The following is a 25,800-nucleotide window of genomic DNA, read 5'->3' on the forward strand; positions in this document are numbered from 1 at the left end:
AGGCAGTTTTTACCCCTACCCCCAAAGGAAGTAAAATGAATGTTCAGCTCATATACGTCTGTTAAAGGCGATGGAAAAATGGGTGACAACGTGGCTTAGAGAGATTGCCAGTGAGGGCGGGAAAGCTTTGACATGCAACTTGGCATGGGAAATCTCATGCTAAGCAGCTGCCTGTGGCAAGGCAGCGAGATAAGGAAGGAGAACACTCCTGGTTGGTTCATGTGTTTCACCCCAGGACTCTTCTGTGGCCAGCTGTCTCTTTTCACACAACCCAACACAACTGGTGTTATCCTGAAACAGCTGCAGCTGAGCTGTCCAGTGCTGTGGGAGCACCTCATGGATGACACAGTTGAGAAAGGCTGGAAGAAGGGCTCAGGGATCCCAGGACACCTCAGGCTGTCCCTTCATTACTCTCAGGGCTATGGAGACAGCTGAGGCAGACCTGGCTCCAGGCCTGGGCAAGGACAGTGTAGCTGCCCAGTCTTCTCAGAGCCCCACACTGCCACCATGAAGGGCTGGGGCTTCTTCCCTTCCCCCACACCATTGTCTCCCCTCCAGTTCCCCACTTGAGCTTCTGCCTCCATCCCTAAGGGAAACAAAACTTAACATCTTCAGAATGGCTTCCTGCAAGGAAGGTGCCTTCTCTACACTGTCAAGGAGTCCTTCAGTCAGTCGAAGCATCACCTCTGTCCTCCACGCTCACTCCCCATAACCAGAAGCTTCCAGAAGCAGCATGAGAGAGAATATGTTGAAATACACTTACCAAAGCCCCCACTTGCCAGGAGAAGGTCCCTGCATTTGGAGAGGCTGGGCATGACCCATGTCTTCGTCCCAAACAACAGGTAACACCCCTGTACATCAAAAGAGACAACACTTGATCTATTTTTCAGGACTCTTCTAGAGAGCAAATTTTGTCCCTGGCATAGAGAAGGGCCTGTTGTCAGGGGTGATTCTGGAAGCTACCCTGAGTATTTTGGTCTATCTTGGGAGCAGCTGGGACCCTCTGCCCTCCTTCTCTGTCTCTGTGGCCCTGACCAGTTAGTTTCTGCCCATCTGTGAGGCCCCCAGGAGGCTTGGCACACCTGAGTCTCCTGCGAGGTCCTGGGCCATCTGAAAGCCCAGGGCCCTGGGAGGAACAGTCCACAGGAGGGAATCCTGAGAACAAAAAAGGAAGTAGAGGTTTTAAGCACCAGGACCAAAAGTGGTGGCAACTGGGTGGCCTACGTGGGCATTGGGGCCTAGAAAGGCATTGCAAAGGGAGGAACTGTGTCTTCAGCCCCTGCTTTCTGAAAGCTGCCCAGAAGGAGCCCCATGATCAAGCTTATGTGGTTGGTGGGCAGCCATGTCTGCAGGTGTGGGAGAGGCCTTGTCCACAGCTGGCCAAGAAGGCATTGTTGACCCTCATGAGATCACAGAGGCAGTTGTGCAGGCCCCGCCCATTTCCCAGGACCCTGGTTCTCCCTGCCTCCATGCTAAGCTCTAAGTGCCCTGGGAGGTGCTAGTGGGGTCAGGGGGTTGTGGGAGCTCAGAACTGGCACCTCTCATGTTCCTCCAGGAGCCAGAAGGATATGAAGGACTTAGGCCTCTTTCCTCCTATTCCTGTTTGCCTTGAATGCCCCTGCCCCAGCCGTGGTGGCTCCCAGACCCCACCTGCCTCCAGGATCCAACCTGAAAAGATGCAGGCTGGTGGCACCTACCACACCAGCCAGAGGCTGGCTGTGTGGGGGTAAGTGGAGGGGCTGGTATGTGCACAGGCACAGCTCCTGGGCCTGGGGGCAAGGCACAGGAGCCCAGCTCTAAACCCCATTCTCAGCCTCCTCAAATTTTATATATATATATATATATGAAAAGGCCATTTTTCTGAGGAGGGAACATAGATTTTGTAAGTGTGCCAAAAAGCATAAGAACCCTCTGACCTCATACTTAACTAATTTCAGAGTCCCTACTGGGTTTGGACCAGGCAGGAAAAAGCAGCCATGGGGCTGCTGGCCAGCCCTGAGTCCTGGGCTAAGTCTTCTCCAAAACACCCTCTTTAAAAGGTTTCTTTGGAGCCTGGAGGCCATAAAAGTCTTCTGGTTGGCAGAAAACTCCAAGGGTACTTACGAGGCCCCTAGCCTGTGGACTGGGGATGGAAGACAGGACCCCTGGGGTCATCAAGAGGATGTGGTGAGGCTTTTAGGGACCTGAATTCTGGGCCTTCCTGCTCTTCCTTGGGCATATACCCTCAGTCAGCCTGCAGGCTCTGAGGTCTGGCTCAGTCCTTTCCCACTCTCTTTTGCCCAGGTGTGTGGCAGACCACTTCTTGGTGGCCCTCTGCCCTCCTTCTCTGTCTCTGTGGCCCTGACCAGTTTCTGCCAGTCTGAGAGGCCCCCAGGAGCCTTGGCACACCTGAGTCCCCTGTGAGGTCCTGGGCCATCTAAGAGCCCAGGGCCCTTGGAGGAGCAGTCAACAGGGAGGAACCCTGAATCCCTTCCAAGGAAGACACCCCATGACCCCAAGTAAGAGATCAGCACAAACACAGATGTGGGAGACCTTCATGGAGTCCCAGAGCAAACAGCCCCTGCCAAAGCTCCCCCAAGAAGAGTCCCTGCCCGAAGACAGGAGCCCTAGGGCAGCTCCCCACATGTACAAGCTCTATGTGGGCCACCTGAATCCCCAGTTCTCAGTGCCCGTGCTCGCCTGCCTGCTGCGGGATACCCTGGAGCGACTTGAGTTGCGGGTCCCACGGGAGCACATTGAGGTGGTGAGGCGGCCACGGAATGCCTATGCGTTTGTGCGGGTGGCCACCAACAAGGATGTCCTGGCCTCCCTACCCTGGCGCCTGCAGATGGCCATGGAAGAGAAGCTGATCCTCAAAGAGCTGACAGCCCGGGGGAAGGAGCTGGTATTGAGTGAGGCCCGGGAGCCACTAATCTATAGAGAGGTAAGTGGGACCTCCCCAAGCCAGTCCCAAAGACACCCAGAAGGGAGGCCTGGGTGAGAATGGCCTGTAGGGTTGGGGGATGTCTTTGAAAAAATGAGGACAGATCTGCAGACTTGCGGCTGCTCAAGTGACACTGGCCTAAAGCCTGAAGCTCATACTTCCCACTTTCACCCAGAGGGCCACTATCCCTTAGAACAGATGGCCAGCCTGAGCTTGTCTGAAGAAAAGCCAAAGTGTGGGGCTTTTTCTTGGGCCCTTTTGCATTCCAGCCTCAGCCTGAGAGGGCCTCAGATACGCAGGTCCTGATTTTTCTCCTTGGCCTACCTCACCTGCCCAGTAGACAAACACCAACACCACTCCGTCCTGGCCCTGCCCTCAAGGAGCCCCCACTCATGAGCAGCGCCAGATTCCACCAATCACAAATCTGAGGTGGCTGTCTGAAGACATGGGGCAGTCCTCACTGCTCTCTAGGACAAATTCTCAGGGATCAAGCTGGGACCTGGAGAACTGGAGAGGCACTCAGGACATTCCAGGCAGAAGGACCAGTACTTGCAAAGGGACAGGGCAAGGGTTTGAGTTTGTAGGGAAAGCTGCTTGGTGTCCCTGGACTGATAAATGAGTCTTCTCTGGGGAGCCACAGGGCTAGTAGGGCAGTGCCTCTCATAGTGGGTGCCAGCCCATGCTTAGCCCCCAGCCCTGGAGAGGCGAAAGCAGCAGGAGCCAGGAACAGGTTTCCAACGGGGGGTGACCATCTGACTTGCCCTAGGGCTAGAGGAGGATGCATGGGAAAAGGAGAGTCAGTGAGGGGCTTCCTGATGAGGCCCAGACTAGGGAAAGAGCCACAAGGACATGACCACTCTCTCAACAGATCAGAAGCCATGAAAGTGGGCTTGGGAAGGGCAGAGGAGAGCTGGGATTCAGGAGGACTTCCAGGAAGTAGCAGTCAGGTTTCAGGGAGATCATGAAGCCAGTGCAGTCTCTCAGTTCAGAAACATGCAACTTGACGTGGATGGGGACCTCAGGGTACTTAGGAACTCAATCATCAGGCCCTGGGCCTCACAGAACTATCTGCAACCCAAGTGGGAAAAGACTGGCACACAGATGTGCCCACTCCCAGTCCTAGGAAGAAAACTCCCTTCTTACCCACCCAGGCATACCACAAGCTAGACACCTAGACTTAGAAAGAGGCCAGGAGGGGAAGGGGCAGTGGCTGGTTTAGACCCTTGAACCACCACGTTGATGGCAGGAGGGTGAGCGAATTAGGCCATCAGACTAAAGGAGGCATCAGGATGTCCATGGGGGCTGGACCTCAGGCAGGGGCGCTGTTGGAGGTCTGGCAGTTGGTCTCAAGGCAGGGGCTCCTGAATTCCCAAGGATCCATATGCCCCACTCTTGACCCCTACCCCAGCAGGAGGAGGACAGTGGCCCAAGCCGAGGCCCCAGCCCTGGCCCCAGCCCTGGTCCCAGCCCGGGTCTCAGCCATGGCTCCAGTCTCCCCATGCCAACAGGACCTGCAGACTCCTCATCTAGGTGGCACTGCACCCATCAGTGGCAGATTTCCCAGAACCGGCCCAGCGGCGTGCGCTCTGACAGCGCCATCGTGCACCAGGAGATCCTGGGCCAGGAGCACCTCTTCCAGGGCACTTTCCTGGGCAACGAGACACGAAACATGGAGTTCAAGCGGGGCGGTGGCGAGTACTTGAACCTCGCCTTCAAGCACCACGTGCGGCGCTATGTATGCGCCTTCCTCAACAGTGAAGGAGGCAGCCTGCTAGTGGGCGTGGAGGACAGCGGCCTGGTGCAGGGCATCCGCTGCACCCACCGCGATGAGGACCGAGCGCGCCTGCTGGTGGACTCCATCCTGCAGAGCTTCAAGCCCCAGGTCTTTCCCAGCGCCTACACCCTCACCTTCATCCCTGTCATCAGTGCCTCCACCACCAATGTGCCTCTCAAGGTAAGCGTGCGGGGACAGACAGGCTTGTCATCTGTCATGGCCCAGCAGGACAATGGCCTGTGCTACTCGGGGGGATGGGGAGTGGAGCAGGGGGGTGGGGAAAGGAATCCCTCTAGGAGCCACTGCTCCCTTAAGGAGCCAGGGCCAGGGTGGAGTCCTGGGCAGGACTGGGGCTGCCAGCGTCAGCTGTGGCCTCCACCCAAGCTGCCATTCCCCCACCAAGGTGCTCCGTCTGACTGTGCACACCCCCAAGACCCAAGGGGAGCCCCAGCTCTACGAGACAGACCAGGGGGAGGTGTTCCTACGGCGGGACGGGAGCATCCAGGGGCCACTGTCCGTCAGCGCCATCCAGGAGTGGTACAGGCAGGTGAGGAGGCCCAGGCTGCAGTGGGCAGGGCCCAGCCAACCCAACTCCTCCAGCCTCTCTGAGCAGTCCTGTGCAGACCATCTTGTGTCCTCGGGTCCTTGTGTCCTGTGTCAACCCATGAGCACAAAGGAGGGCCATCCCCTATAGTACACTGTCCAGAGGCTAGGGGAGAGGCCCAAACAGTCTCCTCAAAATCTATGTCCCTCTTTCCATGGTGCCTGACACCCCCACCCACCCAACTTGAGTGGTTGAGGTATTCTGTTGTTGAGAACAACAGGAGAACGGAGAGATGAGAATATTGGAGAGTTACAAGAAAACCCCAAGGACTGTGTAATACATTTGGGGGAGCTCCAGACGGGGGAGGGGTGTGCTGGACATAGTCCCAAGGGGAGGTCTTTTTGCAAGAGGAAACTGCCAGGTGGTAGAAAGGCAGAGGGCAAAGGGGGCTGTCAGTTTGAGGGAAGGATGTGGCTAAGGGGCAGCTGTGCCTATCCTAGCATCTGGGAGGCTGCAGAGGAAGACTCCCTCCCCACATCCATGCTCTGTAACCTCTTAAGAGACCAGGGCTGCCTGGGTCATGGCTCCCCACCCCCCGCCCCACAGGCTATAGTTCGCTCCAGGGTGAGGGTGGACAGCTGGGGCTGACATCAGCTTGGCCATTTGTGCTATGCTGCCCCTCAGAAGTGGACAACAGAGCTGAGCAAGCTGGAGGAGAAGGTGAAGGTGCTGACGGTGGAAAAGGAGCAGCTCCAGCAGCAGCTGAGGCAACAGCGGCCTGTGTCCTGCACCTGCTGTGTCCTGTAAGGGCCCCACGGGCGGCTGCACAATGCCAAGCTGCACAGGGTGAGGCAAAGACTTCTGATCTGGGCTAAGTCCTAGCAACAAAACACACCTGGGCCAGGCAGGTAGGAGGGAGCTCTGGCTTCCTGCTCCTTCAGCACAGACCCACGTGGCTTCACCAGAGCAGCCTCTGTGTATAGCCAAGAATGTTCTTGGCAGCACATCCCCAAGCATGGACTTTCAGAAAGAACTTGGCCAGACTCATCCTATGGCTGAGCTGTAAGGAAATGTCCCCTCTCCCTCAATGCTCTTTTAGCCCAAGCTGAGGTCTATGACTCCAGTCGGCTAGACAGTGCCAGAAAGGAACTTGTCATCTTAGGAAGGTCCCCCATAGCCAGTAAGGCATGTTTGGAAACATTTACAAGGCAAACAGGCCATCCTGCAGCCCTCTCCCCTAACTTGCTGGAACTTGAGATTGTTAAAGATCCTTAATCAGTCATGTAACCCTGGGGTGCAAATGGTTATTTCTAGCACACTTTGTCAGCCAGCCAGACGCTGCTGGGTCATGTGTTCCCTGCTCTATCCACCTCTGTCCAGGAGACATAGCCCACCCTGGGCTCCTACCACACAGGGCTGTGGGTGGCGACAGGAGCCCCGTTAGCCTCAAGCTCAGCTCCATGTTAAAGGCCAGGTGCCTTGGGGCAAAGCACTCACCTCTTTGCTTCAGTTTCTTTGCCTGTAAGAGTAGCAGTGGGCAGGGCAGGCATTGTCATCATCAGGAAGTCCCCAGGGTGCTGGCCCTAGCCCAGAGCAGCACCTGCACAGGAAAGGCCTACTCCCACTCTAAGCACCCCCAATCCTGGCTCTGGAGAGGGTTCCTGCTCTTGTTGTTCCTCTACCGTTCCCACTGCCAAGCCAAGACTAAGGCCAGAGCAGCACCTGTACTCAGCCCTGCATGTTCCTCCTGCCCCCTGAACCAGACATGCCAGCTATGCCCACCAACTCCTTCCACCTGCACTCCCCCAGCCCCACCCCCACTCGCCAGCCACTCACAGCCTGGACCACTCACAACTGCTCTGAGACTTGGTTTCCCACTTATCAGACAGGATACAAGCCTGGCCTTGGCCATCACTCCCACTGGTTAGAGACCAAGTGTATCATGTCATGTATGTATCATGACAGGTTACCAAACTCCTAATACCAGAGATGAAAACTTTTGACTCAGTGATGACAGAAGCAAATCAAGTGAAATGAGCCCAAATGTATAGGCAAAGCTTTAACTGGGGCTTCTGCTAAAGGGAAACAGCACTCATCAATGGCCCAGGTTGCTCCCTAAATAAAGGGAAATGCAAGTCTTTATTGATTTGCTGGGATGGGCTAGTCTGATAATTTTCCATTGACCAGGAGCATGGTTCCAAAAGATGTTGAGGATACCACCAGTCACAGTCAACTTGCTTGGGAACCACACTTGTAGCTGGTGCCCATCCCCCTGTGCAAACACCCTGGCCTTGGGGCTCCATCTGGGCCTATGACAGGGCTAAAGGACTATGGGTTTGGGGGCTGCTCTAGCTGCAGAAAAAGCACAAGGGCAGGAAGAAGAAAATATGCCCGCTCCAAAGGCAACTGACACATCTACAGGCAGAGCTGAGTAGAGTCTAACCCAAAAGTTAAGGAAACAAAGGAGACAAGCATATGAGACACCCATCCCAGCCACCCACCAGACATCTGCAGCCCAAATAGTCAAGTATTTTTCAAGTTCCGAAAAGGTAACCTAGGCAAGCATTATCGTCATAACCCACACATCAGAGGTGTTATCTACAGCAAAGCTAGACTTTGTGACCTCCAAAATCAGTGATTTTTAAGTTGACTTAGAATAGGTGAAGCCAGAGTTTAGTGGTAACAACTTCCTCTTGTGTAAACATTGTTTCTGTGGTTTATCAGGGTCTGAGGCTGTTGGAAAGAGCACAAGGGCAGAGAGGCAATGTGACCTACCATGGTGGTCTCTGTCTGTAACTCACCCAGTGGGCTGTCCCAGGGTGGCTGAAGCTGCTCAAGAGCTACACAAAGAATGGATTACTTGAGCTGGGGTGTCCCTCAGTGGTGGCATGCTTGCCCAGCATTCACAAAGCCCTGGGTTCTATCCCCAGCACCAGGCATGAGGGTGGGAACCTTACTCAAGAAGCCACAGCAGAGTTTCTGGCCAACTTCTATGAGCCAGGCACCGCAATCCTCAGAAATGTCCTTAGTGGGAAGTAACCAGTTTCTACAAAGGCAAGGTGATCTCAGAGGTAGCTCAGCTGCTTCAGACTGCCCAGAACCCAGGAGAGATGCCACCAAGTCTCTTCCAACCATAGAGAAACCTCTGGGCCCTGGTCATTCAACACTGGCATGGCAGGCCGACACCATCTGGCTGAGCTCTGCAGTCCCTGGAGAGCTATGTGGAGTTCCTTTTCTCAGAAAGGTTCTGCAGGTGGCCAGCCCTAGGCAACTGGTCACCTTAAAGGAATCTTCACCAGGGGCAAGAACATGACTACAGGGAGCTCTTCCAAACCTCCCTATACCCACCCAAGTCTTCAGTCGCAGGACAATGGTGACCCCAAGGGAACTGTCACTCCCTCAGTGTGGGGAGTGACAGGCTACTATGTGGCATAAGGTCAGAATTCCACTCAACCAGCCATAATAAAAGCCCTAGACAAGTATGAAGAGCTCTGTGGAAGTGAGTGTTTTAGGTCAGTCTGTGAGCACGGGAGGCAGACAAAGGTGACTTGTTCTTGGTCAGAGAGCAGGAAGGCAGGCTCCCAGGCCTGCCTGGTGGCCTTGGACCATGAATGGAAGGACAAGAGTCTACTTCTCTTGAGTCTCTCTGAAGTAGAAGCTGGGCCAACTCACTTGTGAGAAACACATTTCCCTCCCCAGACCCAGTATCTCAAATTTCAGCAAGTGAAGGCTGTTAGCCTGGTGAACAGGTGGCCTGAGGCCTGAGTACCTGCCTCAGCAGAGAAGACAGCTCATTTCTAAGAGGTGTGCTCAGCAGCCAGAGGGTGAGTGGGTGCCTCTGTCATCAACCCCTTACCCAGGAAGGACAGTGACCATGAGCTGGACCTGTATTCCAGAGGCTGAGGGTAGAAGCAGAGCGGGGAGAAAGCAGTCGAACTGGTTCAGAAGATCCTTGGTCGGCCACTCTCATCTCTGGGGAGGGGCCCAGTTTACAACTAGCAAAAAGGCACCCTATGCAAGGGCCTGCACTTCTTCCCTCCCCCTTGTCCCTGACAAGCTGTACACTTGGCACTCATGTCACTTTCAATCTGTCCTGACATGTGAGAACCAGGATGTGAAGCCCTGTTTGAAAACTCGGGTTCCTATTCACAAGAAAGGCTCGCCTCTAGCTTACAACACTGTGGGATTGCTCACTGAGGCTGCAGGCCAGAGGAGCAGCAGGCACCAGCGGCACCCCAGCCACACGCTGCAGCTTTCCCCACCTGGCCAGTGACAGAGACATAAAGAGAATGAAAAGGCATCTCTTGTTCTGCATTTTTTATTTCTTAAGTTAGAGTATACATGGAGTCCAGCCAGAATACAGTAGGCAGTGGCTATGCCTATTCCATCACATTAAGAAAATAGTTTTCATATTGCATTTTAACTGCAGTTAACACCATTCTGGAAGAAGAAAGTACCCTCAGGTCAAAGCTGTCTATATATGAGAGGGGTTTAGAGGCAGTTTCCCCACAAAGATTCTTTTTATTATTTTTTTTAAAGTGACCCCTTGATGCAAGGAGTGTCTCCCAACCCCAGGACCAGGAGATGCAGCCAGAGGTGCAATTTTAAAATCATACTTCAGAGACACCAACTTCTTGCTGCATCATGTGACACCAAACTGACTGTCCCTTTGGAGGACAAGGACCAGCCACAGTTGGCACCAAGAGCTTCCACAACTCAGAGCAACACTGAGGCCTCAGCTCTGGCTTCACTGCTTTTGGTGACAGGCGGTGCAGGAGGTCACCAGCATCCCACAGGGGAAGCACCGGCTTCAGTGATCCTCCCTACAGTGATCCTCCCGTGTCTGCTCCAGCCACCTGCACTGAGCAACGGCCTGGGCACCCAAAGGAAGCAACAGGCAAGACGCTCGAATCCACAATGACACGAGGTAGTTGGAGAAACAAGGTGGTGGACAGGCCTCCATCAGCCCCTGCTGTCAGCACCCATCTCAATGTGGGCTTCTCATCTCACAACCTCCTGACCTACACGGGAAAGGCCAAGCAGCAGGCGGGCCCGGAAACAGTGTACATGATGCGACATGCCAATGACAGTTTTCCAAATACCTTTCTCCCCGTAATAAAATAATCTTAATAAAAACATAATTTAAAGGAAGTGTCAAAAGCCGAGTGTAAAATCATAGCTGTAAACTCTTGTCAAAGTCAAAGGTTCTCTTGAAGAATCATCCCTGTTAAAAAAAAAAAAAAAAAAAAAAAAAAGATGTTAGCAATTATATGATGGCCAAGTAGAAAACTTAAGAATGTACAGTCAGCTGCCATGGGGAACAATGCCTGTTTTTCATGGTAGAATAGCAATAAGAACTTAATATGAATAATCAGAAGCTAAATTTATAATTCCTACAGAATCACACATTTTTAAGACCTCTGCCTTGGCCCTGACACAAGCACTCTTTGTCCACAGTGTCCTCCTCTTACTGGTCTGCTGACAGGAACGTCTCCACAGAAATTCCATGTGGCTGACCAAATGCCTACCTGCATTCCCCTGCCCCTGGCCCTTGTTGTCTTCCTGGTCAGGGGTCAGGGATTAGGGGGTGCCTCTGTTACATGCTCACCTGACACAGATTAAGCAACCCAGGCCGTCCTGATGCTGACTGACTTCTCATGCCTGCCCATCTGTCTACGCCCACAGGTTAGGTGGCCAATCAGTAAGGCAGAAGGGGAATCAATGGAGATCACTGAATCAGTCCAGCACTAGGCCAGCAGAGGCCCCAGGGGCATGAGTACAGGCACACAGGATCCAGGAGGGCCACCTGCCCTGCCTCAGGGCAGGAACTCTCTTACCTGCAGCGGGACAACCAACAAAGTGGACCATACTCTCCCCCTTCCAGACCCCACCCTATCCCCTTTCTGATCCCCTCACCAGCAGAATCTATTTCTGACAAATACAGTTTACTCTGTAATCTTAAAGGACTTTTAAAATTCATGGCAATGTCCATAATTATTGTTCTTTATAAACTTACAAACCCTGTCACTAAACAGACATTCAAAGCCTCCTTGCTGTTTGAATTTTGAAGAATTTTCGGAATAAGCAGCAATCAAACCAACTATTTGCAAGCAGTATCAGTTCTGAAACACTTCTTGTTGAGAGCTTGAGGAGCTGCAAAATGACAGGCCATGCTGTCAAGCTTGTCACCTCCTTCACCATCTCTGTTTATACAACTTCATGAAACAAGGCCTAAGAACCCAGTCCCTTAGTTGGTCAGACTGGCACCTCTGTGAAGCAATCAACCATGTGACACCTGCCCAGTGACTGGTGTCACCATAGCAGCCCCCAGAGCAGGGCAGGTAACTTGGAAGAGGGTGGCCCACTGATGGTCACACTGACCTTACCACTTCCACTCTCTAGCAAATAAAAGTTCTTAGCACCAAACTTTCATGATATTCTTACAATCCTAGTGTGTTATCACTGTTTAAAAAAACAAAACAAAAAGACCAACTTAACATTAAAAATATCACTTACATTGCCAGATCAGTCATGGTTTATTGATGGAAATTTCAGTTCAGTTATTTCAGAGTCAGGGGAGCTGCTCCCACTTCTGTCACTATAGGTGTCCCTGTAGAATACAGAAAGTTTATTCCTCTTCTCCTGCCAAAACCCTCACCATACTTTTGTTTCTGTAGCCACTGTTACTGCAGGGACATGTGTCCACACAGCACAAATCAGACTTCACTACACAGTACACTCAGCCTGAGGCTGTTGAGGGATTTCCTTCCTCTTACCATTCAGTTAATGATAACCACGCACTCAGAGTAACCAGCCTCAGATAAGGTGGCAGTAGGGTACAAATCCCCCTGAGGTGTGGAATACTCCCTGCAGAAAAACCCTGTCCCCTTAACATGTGCCGCAGTCTGGCTGCAGCAAAATAACCGGGGGTGACGAACAACTTGTGTACGTTGATACAGCAGGAGTGGAAGCCGTTTATTGTAGGACAACAGAGGTATTTATACATTCCACATAGCTTATCTTAATTAACATAAACTAGATACAGCAGTCAACCAATAAGAAATCTCCACACTTAATGGCTCGCTGGCCTTACTTTACAAACCACTCCCTCTGGCATTTTGCCAGGCGCCATCCAGACTTGTTTACAGACTCTAATATTCCCCTGGCAAAACGCCAGGCGCCATCCTGATTTGTTTACAGACTCTAACAAACATGAACGAGACAGACCTCTGCCAAACATGCTCCTCAGCAGAATCACCAGAACCAGATGCTAGAGACAGCAGGGCCTGATCAATACACCAAAGCAAGCAGCCTGAGGGAACCCCAGGACAGAGCAGGAACCTCTGTGGAAATGTGAGGAACACATGGTGTCTCATCCAAGGACCCAGCCATGACACCTATGACTTTTTCTTGGGACTGATTGTGTGACACCTCACTGTGAGAGCCAGTAACCCCCAAAGGACTGGTGAAGACAAGATGCTGATTGCTGAAGCAGTGTCCCCACCTGGGCGAGAGCCTGCAGCCTTTCTGGAGGTAATGTGGGAGCCTCCCCACAGAGGCCAGGAGGAGACCAAAGTATGGCGGGGAGGGCTTGATAGGCCTGGACAGGAACTCTGGGTGGTACTGAACTCCAACAAAGAAAGGATGATCTGAAATAGAAATCCAAAGGATCCATTAGGTATTTGGGCAGAAAATGTGAAAGATGAGAAAAAGTCTTATTAAATCGACGCCAACAGTCTGGGGCCTGGTGGTAGAGTAACTACCAAATGTGTGCAAGGCTCTGGGCTCAATCCCCCAGAAAAAAAAACCTAAATTATTTCAAAGTAATGTTACCATCTGAATCTAGGTAGAGACAACCCCAAAGTCCGAGTGACCTGATCCCCTTCTCCCAGCACTGTTGTCCCCTCCCAGCTAAGGGGGCTCCTCTCCATAGACCCTCCCTGGGTCCCCTGGCTCCTGTGACTTCCACAGGTTGAGCCACGCAGCTCATGTAAGAACTGAAAGGGGCCAAGTATCAAGTCCACCCTCTTTGTAGAGGAAGAAGAACGGAGGCCAAAGGTTACCTGGCTGCCTGCGGAAGGCCACACACATGGATAAACTTCCTGGGGTTCTGGCGCCTGTGTCATCAAGACCCTTCCCCTCACAAGACAATGCTAATTCTGATTTGTCCAGAGCAACGACACACGGCTTTACACTTTCCCATGTGCCAAGAAATCTGACTTCATTTTTCATTAAATTCAACTATCTCAGCAATTACCTTCCAACTCCACGATCTCCATCCGCTCCCCTTCAACATCTTGGCCAACAAACTTTAAGCCCTGCTCTTCCAAGCACTTTTTCAAGACTGGATTCACCTGTTGATCCATGAAAAATAACTGTGCTGATCTCTGTTACTGTGTCTCCCAAGTAACAGAAAAGAGCAAACACGAATTGGAATTCTCACCTCAAATCGATGGCGGTGCCGTTCTTCCAAGTAGTCTGGGTCTCCATAGAGTTTTCCTGGGGAAAAAAAAGGCTGGATTTATGACTTTTGACTTGCCAAATACTCTGTTTCACACCCACATCCTACTTCACAGTGGACTGTTATCGTCCACATAGACAGGCTGCTGGAATTCTGGACCATGCTTCCTGCTCTTAGCACAATTTAGACTAATTCTTGGCTTCTGGCTCCTTCTGACACACTAAGAACCACAATGGAACCAGGCTCACCACCTCCATCAAGCTAAAGACAGAGTGCCCCGCCGCTAGAAGCTATCCAGGAAGACAGACCAGGACCCAAGCACCCTGAGCCCTGAGGACAGTGTGGGAAGAGAGACAGTTTAGAGCTTTGCAGATGAACTCTGGGGAGAAGAGTTCAAGTCAGTGTCTGAAGGTGCCAGCACCTGGTGGCTGTAGGCAAAGAGGCACCATGTGTGCAAATGGGCTGCTTAATTAACCCACTCCAGTGAGACCTCAAGTCCACAGAACACTAGAATTGGAAGACTAGTACTCAAGCAACTCAAAATTAGGCTGCCAAAGAGCCCCAACAGAAATACAAGAGCACCTCTGCCACAGAATCAAAGGCAGAATGTTTGGGGGTACAGAGGCGAAGAGGGTGGACTGAGAGAAATGTCTTAAGTACTTTTCTTGCCCAATTTCCCTTCATCTCTAGCATATATTAATACTTTCTTCGAGTAAAATCTATTTGAGTTGACCCATATGAAATTGTCATTTTTGTGAGATAATAATCATCAAATTTCATACTTAACAGTATAGGAAAGAAACAGACTGCAGTGGATGTGACCTAACTGCCCTGTCCACATCCCAGAGTCCTGATCGCATTGCCAGTGATCTAAGACCCACACTGCTGCCCTGCCTACCATAGTACATCCTAGGAGAAGATGAGTAAGAGGAGGGAAAAAAATTCAAAAGCAAGAACAAAAAGAAAAAAGCCAGGCTGACTCTTGAGAGCCCCAGCACCCCACTATGATACATATCCTGAACAGGCCAAGCCAGAGGCCAGGCCAGCACAAGGCAGCTCTTACTCATGACTGAGTTCTTGGTCTGGAACAGGGTTCTCCTCTTGCCCAGCCTCATGGTTCCTCCCATCTGCCCAGGGTTGTGTTCTGGCATGTCTATGACCTGGAGACGTTCAGAAAACAAACACAGACTACCAAACTCTGCTTCGTTAGTGGCTGGAACTCCTCCACTGAATGCAGCCCACCTGTGAGGAGGCCCTACCTCTCTAGCCTTCCCTGGTAAGAGACGCTATCTCAGGAAACTGTCTCCCAGTAATCATTTTAAACCTCCGGGTCAGGGGTTCAAACCTTTGGCCTTTCCTCATGACACTGTACCTACCCCTAAATACTTGGGACGACAAGGAACCAGGCCATCGCACATTCCAAGAACAAACGGCACAACATGGACACAAGCCTAGCTGTGTCAGGACATCTGCTCCCTCTGCAGTCCTGAGGAGCTGCCCAGTCCTTGGGTCTGCACCAAGCAGGGGTGGGCTATGGTACCCCAGAGGACAGGCCAGCTCACCTCTCAGCCTGGTGCTCCAGTGCACCTTCTGACCTCCAGGGCCGCCTCTGTGCCCCATTCCCCCACCCCAAAGTCCAATGTCAGGTGATGTTTGCCTGCCATAAGATTAAGAACCCTGTCCACTGTCTTTACTGACAAGAAGAGCCCCTGGCACAGAGCAGGTACTCAGAATGTGTTGAATGTTGAAGTTAAAAAAGTGGCTTTCAACATGCCTGCCACTCCTGGGTTGGGGATTCGAAGATGAATAAAGGCACCATCCCTCCCCAGTAAGCCTTAATAATATGGCAGGCTGACAGGCCATGTGACCAAAGTGAGAGATGATACCAGGTACGCTGGCCTGGAAAAGCTTTGGTTACCATTAAACAAATCAGTACCACATCCCAGCAGTTCTTTAATTACAATCCCACCCCAGGACTGCTGCTGGAGAACACGAGCTGGTGCGCGCAGTGAGGACAGCAGCGGGCACGCAGGTGCATGTGGAGTACTTCATATGAATACTACTCCAGGGAGCCCAGGGGAGTGGGGGTAGAAAATATTTTAATCAGAATCCCCTCTAGCTGTCTGGGCTGGCACCTTAAAAGGCTTTCTGTAGTGAACTGGAAAGATCAGTGAGAATTCCATAGTGAATTCCATAGTTTTTCCTAACCATTAGGTCTGGGAGCACAAGACCCCGGGATTCTGGAGGAGGGAGCTGCATGGCTCGATGCCTGTCTCTAACCATCCGCTGGGTCCCGAGTGCCCTTCCAGCCCCTTCTGACCCTGGGAAGGTTCAAACACAAACTCACCACAGGATGACTGGTCTTGGGGTCAAACTCTGTAGAATTGGCATCTGAAAAGTCAAAATACTTGGGTTATGAAGATAGCTAAAAACAAAACTGATCACTGCTGAGCGCTAAATCACAATCTCCTCCCTCTGTTTAAAATCAATGGTGAAATAAAAACTAGGGACAGCATTTTAAGATATAACAATACTCAACACACAAATAGGTGAATTTTTTCTATCAAGTCTTTAACTTTCTGGAAAGTCAAGTTGGACACAATGGGGAGAACAAAACCAATGGCACAGCCTAAAAATCTGTGACAGTTTTTCATTGTCAATTTTTTTTTTAAACATTTTGCTGTAGACTCTCTCCAAAATAAGCAAGAACCATCTTCTCATTTTCTTTCATCTTTAGCATCTAATGTGCCCTATTCAACTGCCTGGTACAATTGCCAAGTCAGAAACTAACTGATTTAGATGGAAATAACCTATCAGTGAATAAACTTACCATCTAACCACTACAGACTAAAAGGACAAGGAAGTCCCCCACACTGCATGTTGGTCCTGGTGTGAGCACTAACTACTGCTACCCTCCTGGGCCTGAAGCAGGGCCTGGTCTCCTCTAAAGAGCAAGCTCATGTCCAGTCACCCACCTATCTGGAACCCAAGTGGAAGGCAAGGGGTCAGGCTGTGCAAGAGTCCAGGAAATCGCAAAAGCCATTCCGGGGTCAAGGGTGAAAAGAGAGCCCTGCCAGCATTCAAATGCCAGCACCAGGGGCATGCTGCCTACTATACTCAGCTACCCTCCTGTGGTTATGGTCAACAGCCTCTCAGAAGAGAGATGAACTGAAACCCAGCTTGGCCAAGTTGGCCACTGAGGAATCACGTATACTGCATAACCCAGACCGCTTTTACATCCCTTCAGGATGCTTTATTTTTCAAAGAACTTACATGTCTTCTGAAAAGCTAGTATTTGTCAGTTGGGCTACAGAGAATAAATGACTGTGGCAGATTATTCCATCATGGCCCCCCGACCACACATCCAGTACCCATGCTCTGTGACACCACCCCCACCATCTACTCCCACGAAGTCAGGGTTTGGCCTGTGACTTGCCTCAGCCAGTGGGACAGTGGCAAGTTTGACAAATGCCTGTGTGGGCCTGGCTACAATGTGCAGTCAGGCTACAGTGTGTGAAGAAGCTTGGACTGAATTAATAAATGATGAGCCACAACATGGACACACCATCTCAGTGTCCTGCTGGGCCAAGCTCGAGGCTGAATGCCAGACAGGAGTGAGTGACTCCAGATACACAACTCCGAGGAGACAACCACTCAGCAGAACAATGAGAAGTTGTCAAGTCATGATTGTTACCAGCCACCAAGTTTGGGATGGTCTGTCACAGCAACAGTTAATGAGCAGATCTGATACTACGTGAGCATTTCTTATTTGCCAGGCCCGGGTAGGGACTACCTACATGCATTTCTTCACCAAATTTTTACAACTATGTGAAGTCGGTACCATTTTTACTCCATTTACAAAAGAAACAAAGACCCAGAGAGGCTAAATTATCTAAAATCATCCATAATAAGTGACAAAGTCAGAACTTAGGCTCAGGTGTGACAGCTCCAGAGCCCAAGTTTATAACAACTGCATAGGCCTCACTTAGTCCAGTGACTTCTTGGTGGGTACCAGGGAGATAGTGGCCATGGTGGTCAAAGAGAGAATTTAAAGAATAGAACATGCTGGACAGAGAGCTGAAGATGGGCTTCTGCAGCTGCCCCGACCCCCACTCCCCTGTGGAGAGCTGCAGGGCAACCTAGTCCCAAAATTCATTCTGCACATGGAGGTTCTGAGGAGCCAGGCACCATCTCAAGGCTCCTACCACCCAACACGCAATGCCTTCACGCACTCAGGAAGCGGTTAAGCAGGAATGAGGGTTTCTAAATACACGCTTACCTGACCACCCCAGCACATTTCTTGAAAACTCAACCACTGCCAACTGCATTCCTAAGCACACACCTTCCAGGGAGAGAGAAAACTAAATGAAGCTCCATTGAAAAGGCAGCTCCCACATTCCCCACCAGCCTTGCCAAGGGCTCTGACCGTGTCTTGCATGGTCAGGGTCATAACCACAAACTCTTAATTTCCTGCTACAAGTAAACATCCCACTGGTATGCTTTATCTGTGCTGGATATTAAAAGCTGGGTGGAAGAAGTGGACCTAAAGATCCCAGCTTCTGCAAAGTTATCCAACTTAAAAAATAAGCAATAGTCCAGTCCGTTTCAAGTTTTCAAGTATAAAATTCAAGTTTTCTTACCCTCCCTCATTAAGGTCTCACAAATTGGTCAAGTTGAATATTACTAAAATGTACAGCACCAGGAAGCATTCAGAACCATTTTTGTCCAGTTATAACTGGCTAGTATGCCAAGTGAGCAGGACATAAGACTCGATCTCCTGTGCACTGCAAACAGAATTTCCTCGATATTCCATGCATTGACATGTAGCTAATACACTTTTTATATTTAAAAATAAAGTCTGAATCTTTCCCAAAGAGAACCAAAAAGACTGAGCATGTCGTGTTTCAATATCTCCCTGCTGTATTTATAACTCCCTCCCAAATGGCTCCTCAGACTGGCGAGAGCAAGCACAGTTCCTTACCCAAAAAAGGCTTTTTCTGTTTCCGAGCCCAGGCGATGGCTTGGATTTTTCCTTCAGTACCACGAACACCAAATCCTCCTGGAACCAGGACTCCACTGCACAGGGGAACAAACCACAAGGCAACTCCGCTTTTCCACTAACCCAGCTTGCAACTACCAACAAAGAAGCTGCTGCCAAGGTACTGGGACCAGGAACTTACTCCATATATTTTGCTACTGGGACTAAGTCTGTATTCTTTTAAAGAGTGTCAATTAGTTTGTCCATATCAACACTTTGAACTTAGAAACTGCACACAAAACAGACTTAGTCACATGAGAAAATACTTCTATGAGTAGAAGGATAGTGTCCATCACCGTAAGGCTGCTACAGCACTTGGTCCAAGCACTTGGCTCGTGAATTTTAACATATAATTAGATAAATACAATTTACTTTTCCTCTTGACTCACAGAGTTCCCCGAGTCAGAAGGGGCCTTTTTCCTCAGCAGTGAGCCATGCTGACCAAGCACATCAACACCAGCTGCATGCCCCACAGCATTCACCTGCTCCAGGGGATCCAAGATCCTTGCTGACTTTTGACTATCATAAAGGATAGCTTCCAGAGCTAAAGGCATAGCTCAGTGATGGAGCATTTGTCTGGCATATATAAGATACCAGGTTCCAACCCCAGGACCACAAAAAAAAAAAAAAAAAAAAAAAGCTGCTAAAAATAATTTCTGGAATTCTACTGATGACTACTCATCAAATGTTCTGGATGAAAAAAATCGCTAAGCCTCATGATGAGATGAAAGCAGAAAACTATCAATAAAATTAGAACGGGTCTCTTCGAATCCAAATCTATGGGTAGGTTGAAGTCATCCAGTAGGTAGTTTCTCTCATTAAAAGACACTTAACAAAGTAGATTACCTATTGCTAGCACTGGAAGCATAGGACTATATTCATTCACAAAAACAGAACCCCGGCCCCCCAGAAAGAACGCTACTTACTGAGCACTGCAGAGCTTCTGCCAGGCCTCGTGGTAGCGCACAGGCTCCTCCTGCAGGGTGCTGGGCTCCAGGTCGGTGGAATCTATGTACTGGGGGCAGCAGGCAGGGCAAAGAAGCAACTTATGACTCCAACCACTCCAACCAAGCTCTTTCACAATGTCCAAATAAGTTATCAATGTTCCATCGCCCATGATTTGGGTTTTAAAGTGATAATATGTTTAAACTTAACAATTTAAAATCTTAAGTACAAGATTTTACCAACAAGTTTCCTTCAAAATCCTGAACCTGGCTTTATCTGCTCCATACTTTCTAGAATCCTCTCTCAGCTACTATAGGAGACTCTAAATTATTGTGTTCTGCTCAAATGACATTCTCCCCAGGCCACCTTTCACCCAGTTTTGTTTGTGTCCTTTTTCATTTTCAACTGTGTTGAGGTATAATTTTTGTCAAACATACACATGAAGGCGTAACCACCACCCCATCAAGATACAGTGCCACTACCTCACAAGATTCCCTCCTCCTCCTGCAGAAGGCCCAGAGCTAACTCCTATTAACACAGGTTCTGCCTCTTCCAGAGCCTCATATCAATGGAGCCAAGCAGCATGCAGCCTTTCCTGTCCGACTTCTCTTGTTCAGTATGGGTTTAAGATTCATCCAAATTGCTGTATATCCCAAGTTTGATCCTTTTTATTGGCTGGGTGGCTTTCTACTGCATAAATGCACCACAGTACCATCCCCTAGCCTGTTGAGGACATTTGGGATGTTCCCAGATTTGGGATATTATGAATAATGTGTCCATTTGAATAAAAATCTTTGTGGGGACACATTTTTGTTTTGTTTTTTTTTCTCTTGAGTACATATCTAGAATTTGGTCATATGTGTCTTTATTTCAAACTGTTAGACTATTTTCTAAAATGGCTGTGCCACTTTACATTCCCAGCAGTAAGGCCACCCTAGGGGCTTGTGCCAGTCTCTCCCTGTAACTTAATTTGAATTTAGTTCCCTGACAACTAAAGGTGCATATCACGCATATCACATGCATTTTCTTTGGAATCTTCTGTTCAAATCTTTTCTCACTTTTTAATAAGATTCTCCATCTTTCTTCTATTCTTCCCTACCTAATTCCTTGTAGCTACTTCCCTGAACCTCAGAGTAAGACCTGGGCTGGCCGAGTTCACAGGAATCCTGACTGGGCCCTTGCCAGCTGTCTCCAGTTCACATTTTTCCATCCACTGAGTTTCCAACTGTTCCACACCTCCAAGCCTTTGGACATGCTCTTCCATCTGTCAGGAATGCCCTTCCCATCTTTCCAACCTCCCAGAGGTCCCTCCTTGAGGGAGTTTGCCCTCCCTACATGTCTACAAAGCAGGCGCACCCTCTTTCCTGTGCTACCTTCACACCAAACAGACCCAATATTCCTGAAACACAGGGACTAGAGATTTTTCATTCATCTCTCAGCCTCTACTATCTAACACGTGGCAGCCACGCAACCTCAAGTGGATAACTGAATAATGGAAAGAACGAGCAAAAGCTAAATCAGGGCTGTGTAATGGGATCCTCTGATTCTTAAACACTTCTAACAGGTCATCCTGCAGGAACCTGACCAAAGCACAAAGCAAGCTAAGTTATCACCCTGAGAAACATGTAGAAGCAGGAAGAAAACTGCAGTGCGGATGGTGGGGCCAGGTTCATGGCACCATCAAGCACTGAGATCCCACTTCACTTCTAAATCTCAGCTGGTGAGCTAAGAAGAAAAGTTCTACAGGGGATAGATAAGAGGTAGGAACTGTGGTGTATGCCTGTAATCCCAGGTACTAAGGAGACTGAAGCAGGAGGATCATAGGTTTGAGCCCAGCCTGGGTAACTTAGCAAGATCTTGTCTCTCCCTGTGGGAAGGAGGGACAGGTGGGAGATTTTCAAGGAGCACTAATACGGCACGCACAAACCTTAGCACTTCACATTATCTCATCAATCTTACAACCCAGGAGGAAGGAACATCACTATGCCTTTTTATGGGAAACTGAGCAGGGAGAGGGTTGTCCAGGGCCATATACTTCCTAGGCAATGGAGCTAGAATTTGAGTCCCAGGCATTTCATTTGGCAGTGGAGTCTTGTCCAAACATTCTACCAGCTCAGCTTCTGCCCACCACACTGCAAAGCAAAAGCAGTCATTGACAACGCTCCAGGCAGTGCTATCGACCATGCAACATGCCCCTATCCACCAGGTCTTCCCACCCCAAAGAGCAATTTTATCCTGGGACAATTTCATGTGGTCAACTGATATTCAGATCCAAGCACTCAGTCTCTCTATACCTCTACTCTGACCACCTCTCCCCTTCATTATTTCCAGAAAATACTCTGCATTCTCAGAGCTAGGAACCAACCAAACTTTCTTATCTCCCAGAAGAAACTCAAGAGCTCCAAAAACTTATAAAGGAGATATGGCATGCAGCATCTATGAGAATATAGACTGCTTCCCTATTTACCCCTTGACTAACTTAGGTCATCCCACCTCACCTTGATGTCCAATTTGTGGTTGATGGCCAATGCGGAATGCTCCAGAGCTTTAATGACAGAGGCATATGAGTCTGAAAACTTCGTGTATTTACCCACAAGGGCAATAGAGCAGGTCTCCAGCAAGCGATCATATCTATCAAAGGTCAAGAAACACCCAATTGGAATACACGTATCACCATGAGACCAAAACTGCTTTGGCAAGAGAAGAAAAGAATGTCTTGGAAGAACACAATGGAAACGAACATCACCTGAGTGTCACACACAGACCAGTAAAGAAGCAATTTCAGATCAACAGGGCAGGCTTTGTAAAGAAAGTTGGATTTTAGAAGCTGTTATCAAAAAAGTTTCAAAATCTCACACAAATTTGTTTTTAAAGAATTTCAATCCCAAAGGGCAAAAAAAAAAAAAACTGAACAGACACAAACAGACAAATCCCATAAGTTAATGAGATGAAGGGAAGAATCAAATAAATTATGGGATATTCACACAATAGAAAGGTCCACACTTGTTAAAAGTTTCATTATAAAAATTAGTAACAGAGCAAAATGCAATAACATTTTAAGAAAAAAGAACTGTAAGACCATGGGCCATCTTGGTAGCCACATGTAAATGGACATGTAAAAGATCCATGAAAAAAAGAAGGTCAAAGCTTAAACATCACAGAACAGAATAAATGCTCCCTCCGCATGTGCTAATATGATCTCCACACTGTTTTTAGTTCTGCAACTGTGACAAGGCACACCCATTGCTCTGAGAAGACCTTGAAGCAAGGTGAGAGCACCAGCACTTCAGGAGGTGGTCCCACAAGGCCTTGCTGAGCAAGGGTGGTGCTGGTTGAGCAACATTTTCCCAAACGAGGTTCAGACAATAGGCATGCTGCCTGCCCACAAGTGCTCCTGCCATGGCCACCCATTCCCATGGTAACCCACTGCCAGGGGCACCTGTTTGTGCTGACTGTATAGCTGAAAACAATCTGCACTCGCTGCCTGGAGGTCTGGGAACTGGCCCAGCCTTGCCAGGCCCTCTTCACCTATGTTGTCTCCACTTGACAACTACCAGCTCCTTCCTTAGCAACCTGAACGTCCCTTACCATGAAGACCTCCAGTGAGCTGAGAGTGAAGTGCTAACATGCTCCAACATGACTGAATCCCCTGGGCCCCTACCAAAGAGGAAGGCAGCTGGCACTGCCAGCTCCTCACGGGGAGGCAAACCTGTCTGCCATCTCTTTCCACTTCATCAGCATTTTCCGTGGCTGCCTCTCAATAGGAAGGTCAAGTCTTCGAAGAAAATAATCTACAACCCCTTGCTCTTCTAACAACAAGGGGACCCGGTAGATGGACGAGACATCATGGACACAGATTACCTGTTTTAAAAAAAGGATGTGATTTAATAAAAACAAAAACTAACTGAACTTACAGCCCTGGCTACTAGCTACATAACCTTGGAAAATTTTCCAATTTGAAAAAAGGGTAATCTTTTAGAAAAAGATATAATACCAAAACCAACTGAAGAAGACCAGAACAGAAAGTTAGTAGCTAATCTATTAGAACATGGATGTAGAAATCCTTTTAAAAATCACAAGCCAAACCACAAATGTTATTTTTAAAAAAAAATCATATTGAAGGAGGACCTATCCCAGGAATCCCTGAATGGCTTAACTCAGAACAGTGGTTCTCAGACTTTATCTGCACAATAGAATCATTAAGGGATGCTTATAAAAATCCTAATGCCCCCACTCCAACCCAGAGCACTTAAACTAGAATCTCGGGGGGAAGAAGCAGGCATCAGCATTTTTACAAGTTTCTATAGTGATTCCAATGTGCAGCCAACTTTAAAAACCACTGCATTAGGAGATTTAAAAGTGGAACTCACCATGCAAATAGATTGAAGAAGATGGATGCAGACTTAATTAAAAATCCAAAATGAATTCATAACAAAAATTGTAGGTAATTTAAGACTATTAAGGAAAAACTGAAAATATAAAAAACCCACAGTAAACATCATATGGATTCATTTAATATTAATGTTTACTATTTAAAGCCCAGAACAAGGCAAGAATGGCCATCTATCACTATTCAGAAATGCTGGACAGACAGCCATTACATTTCATTTCACTGGAAAATAAATGAAACTTTAACTGGAAAACAAGAAACAATAACCACTAAATGCATAAACAATATCATTGCTTATCCACAAAAACCAAAAGAATTTGTAGGTAAACAATCCAACCTAATAGAATTTTAGTAATGTTGCTGGGCTATAGAGCAAAGAACAGAAATTGCCAGGGTGTCTTATATGTGCCATATCTCATTCGGAAATGCAATTTCCTCACACAATACACAAAACTTAACTCTAAATGGATCATGTAAGACCTAATATAAGACTTGCAGAAAAAAAATCTAGAAGAAAATATTCATGACCTTGGTTAAGCAAAGGGTCCTTAAAAAAATGTGCAAAAGCATAACCCATAAAAGAAAAAAATGGATAAGCTGAAAATGTAAAAGCTTTTCTGCTCCAAGACACTGTTAAGACAATAAAAAGGCAAGCCACAGATGGGGATAATATTATAAATCATTAAGTATATGACAAAAGGCTTGCATTCAGATTATATAAAGAACTCTTACAACTCAACAAGATAAATAACTCAATTTTAAAAACAGACAAAAAGATCTGAATATCAAATTTAAAAATGGAAATACCTGTCACATTTTTAATAGTGAACACTTTTAATGAGAATCAATTCTACTACAGAATTGAATTCCCTTCACTTGCTAGGACAGAAATATCTAAAATAATCAAAGTGAATGACAAAGGGCTGTTGAGAACAGGAAAATCTCTCTGTGCTCCAGGGTTCAGTATGAAACAATCCTTCTGGTGGTCTCCTGGCTCAGGAATCACACCTGCGAGCCGTGACTCCAGCCCCAGATGACCCTCCCCGCTGAGGCCTGAGCCACCATGGAGAGGGCCAAGGGCTTTCCTTCTGCTCCATTCATGGCTACGCCAGGCCAGTGACCTAACCTATCATCCTCCTATGTTCTCCTCAAAATCTTACAAGTGGATTCTCTTATTTCAACACCACTGCTTTACTGTCCCCTCTGTGAGCCATCTGGGCTCTCCTGATCAGTCTCCTGATCCTCAGCCATCTAGTAGTAAAACAAACTCTCCATAGTCTAAGGTTGAAATTCCTCAACTTCAACTTCCCTTCTCGTCTTCCCCCAGCCAAACCTGCTGCTGTAGTTTGGTGTCCCCCAAGGGTCCACGTGACTGGTGGCTTGGTCCCAGAGTGGTGGCATCGAGAAGTACCGGGTATTGGGTCTAGAAAGTTCCTTGGATCACTGGGGCCCCTAACCTCAAAAGGAATTAAGACATTTCTCCTGTGATCCTTGTTTTCTCGGAGAGGGTTATTATAAAAAGAGCAAAACACACCCCTCCCCGTTCCGTTTCCTAGCTGGAGATATGATCCTCCTCCACATGGGCTCTGCTATCCGCTATGCAGTCTTCCCAGAGCTTGTGCTGTGCTGTTTGGACATTCAGCCTCCAACACTGTGAAGCAAGTAAACCTCTTTCCTTTATTAAATTAGCTGCCTCAGGTATTTTGTTGTAGTGACAAACAGCTG

At 48.6% G+C, this 25,800-nt stretch overlaps 2 protein-coding genes across 2 annotated transcripts in view; one reads left to right on the forward strand and one right to left on the reverse strand.

The window, feature by feature from the left end:
- Positions 1-1,971: 1,971 nt before the first annotated feature.
- Positions 1,972-9,908, forward strand: SLFNL1 (schlafen like 1). The gene is made up of 5 exons (XM_081305709.1): positions 1,972-2,923; positions 4,332-4,877; positions 5,101-5,244; positions 5,926-6,087; positions 9,781-9,908. Exons 1-4 carry the CDS (start codon positions 2,489-2,491, stop codon positions 6,046-6,048), a joined length of 1,248 nt encoding a protein of 415 aa, XP_081161835.1. The 5' UTR covers positions 1,972-2,488; the 3' UTR covers positions 6,049-6,087; positions 9,781-9,908.
- The window catches only part of CTPS1 (CTP synthase 1), a 30,928-nt gene continuing 14,671 nt past the window's right edge, over positions 9,544-25,800 (reverse strand). Inside the window, exons 8-19 of the mRNA XM_081305708.1 lie at positions 23,395-23,546; positions 22,184-22,316; positions 19,667-19,755; positions 18,684-18,778; positions 17,982-18,044; positions 16,050-16,093; positions 14,766-14,862; positions 13,685-13,740; positions 13,499-13,595; positions 12,746-12,890; positions 11,758-11,851; positions 9,544-10,465 (exon numbers count right to left, since the gene is read on the reverse strand). Of these exons, the coding sequence (XP_081161834.1) occupies positions 11,767-11,851; positions 12,746-12,890; positions 13,499-13,595; positions 13,685-13,740; positions 14,766-14,862; positions 16,050-16,093; positions 17,982-18,044; positions 18,684-18,778; positions 19,667-19,755; positions 22,184-22,316; positions 23,395-23,546 (1,056 nt within the window). The 3' untranslated portion in view covers positions 9,544-10,465; positions 11,758-11,766. The remainder of the gene's footprint in view (positions 10,466-11,757; positions 11,852-12,745; positions 12,891-13,498; positions 13,596-13,684; positions 13,741-14,765; positions 14,863-16,049; positions 16,094-17,981; positions 18,045-18,683; positions 18,779-19,666; positions 19,756-22,183; positions 22,317-23,394; positions 23,547-25,800) is intronic.

This window comes from Spermophilus citellus, assembly GCF_964194105.1.
Source record: "Spermophilus citellus genome assembly, chromosome: 9".
Taxonomy (NCBI): Eukaryota; Metazoa; Chordata; class Mammalia; order Rodentia; family Sciuridae; genus Spermophilus; species Spermophilus citellus.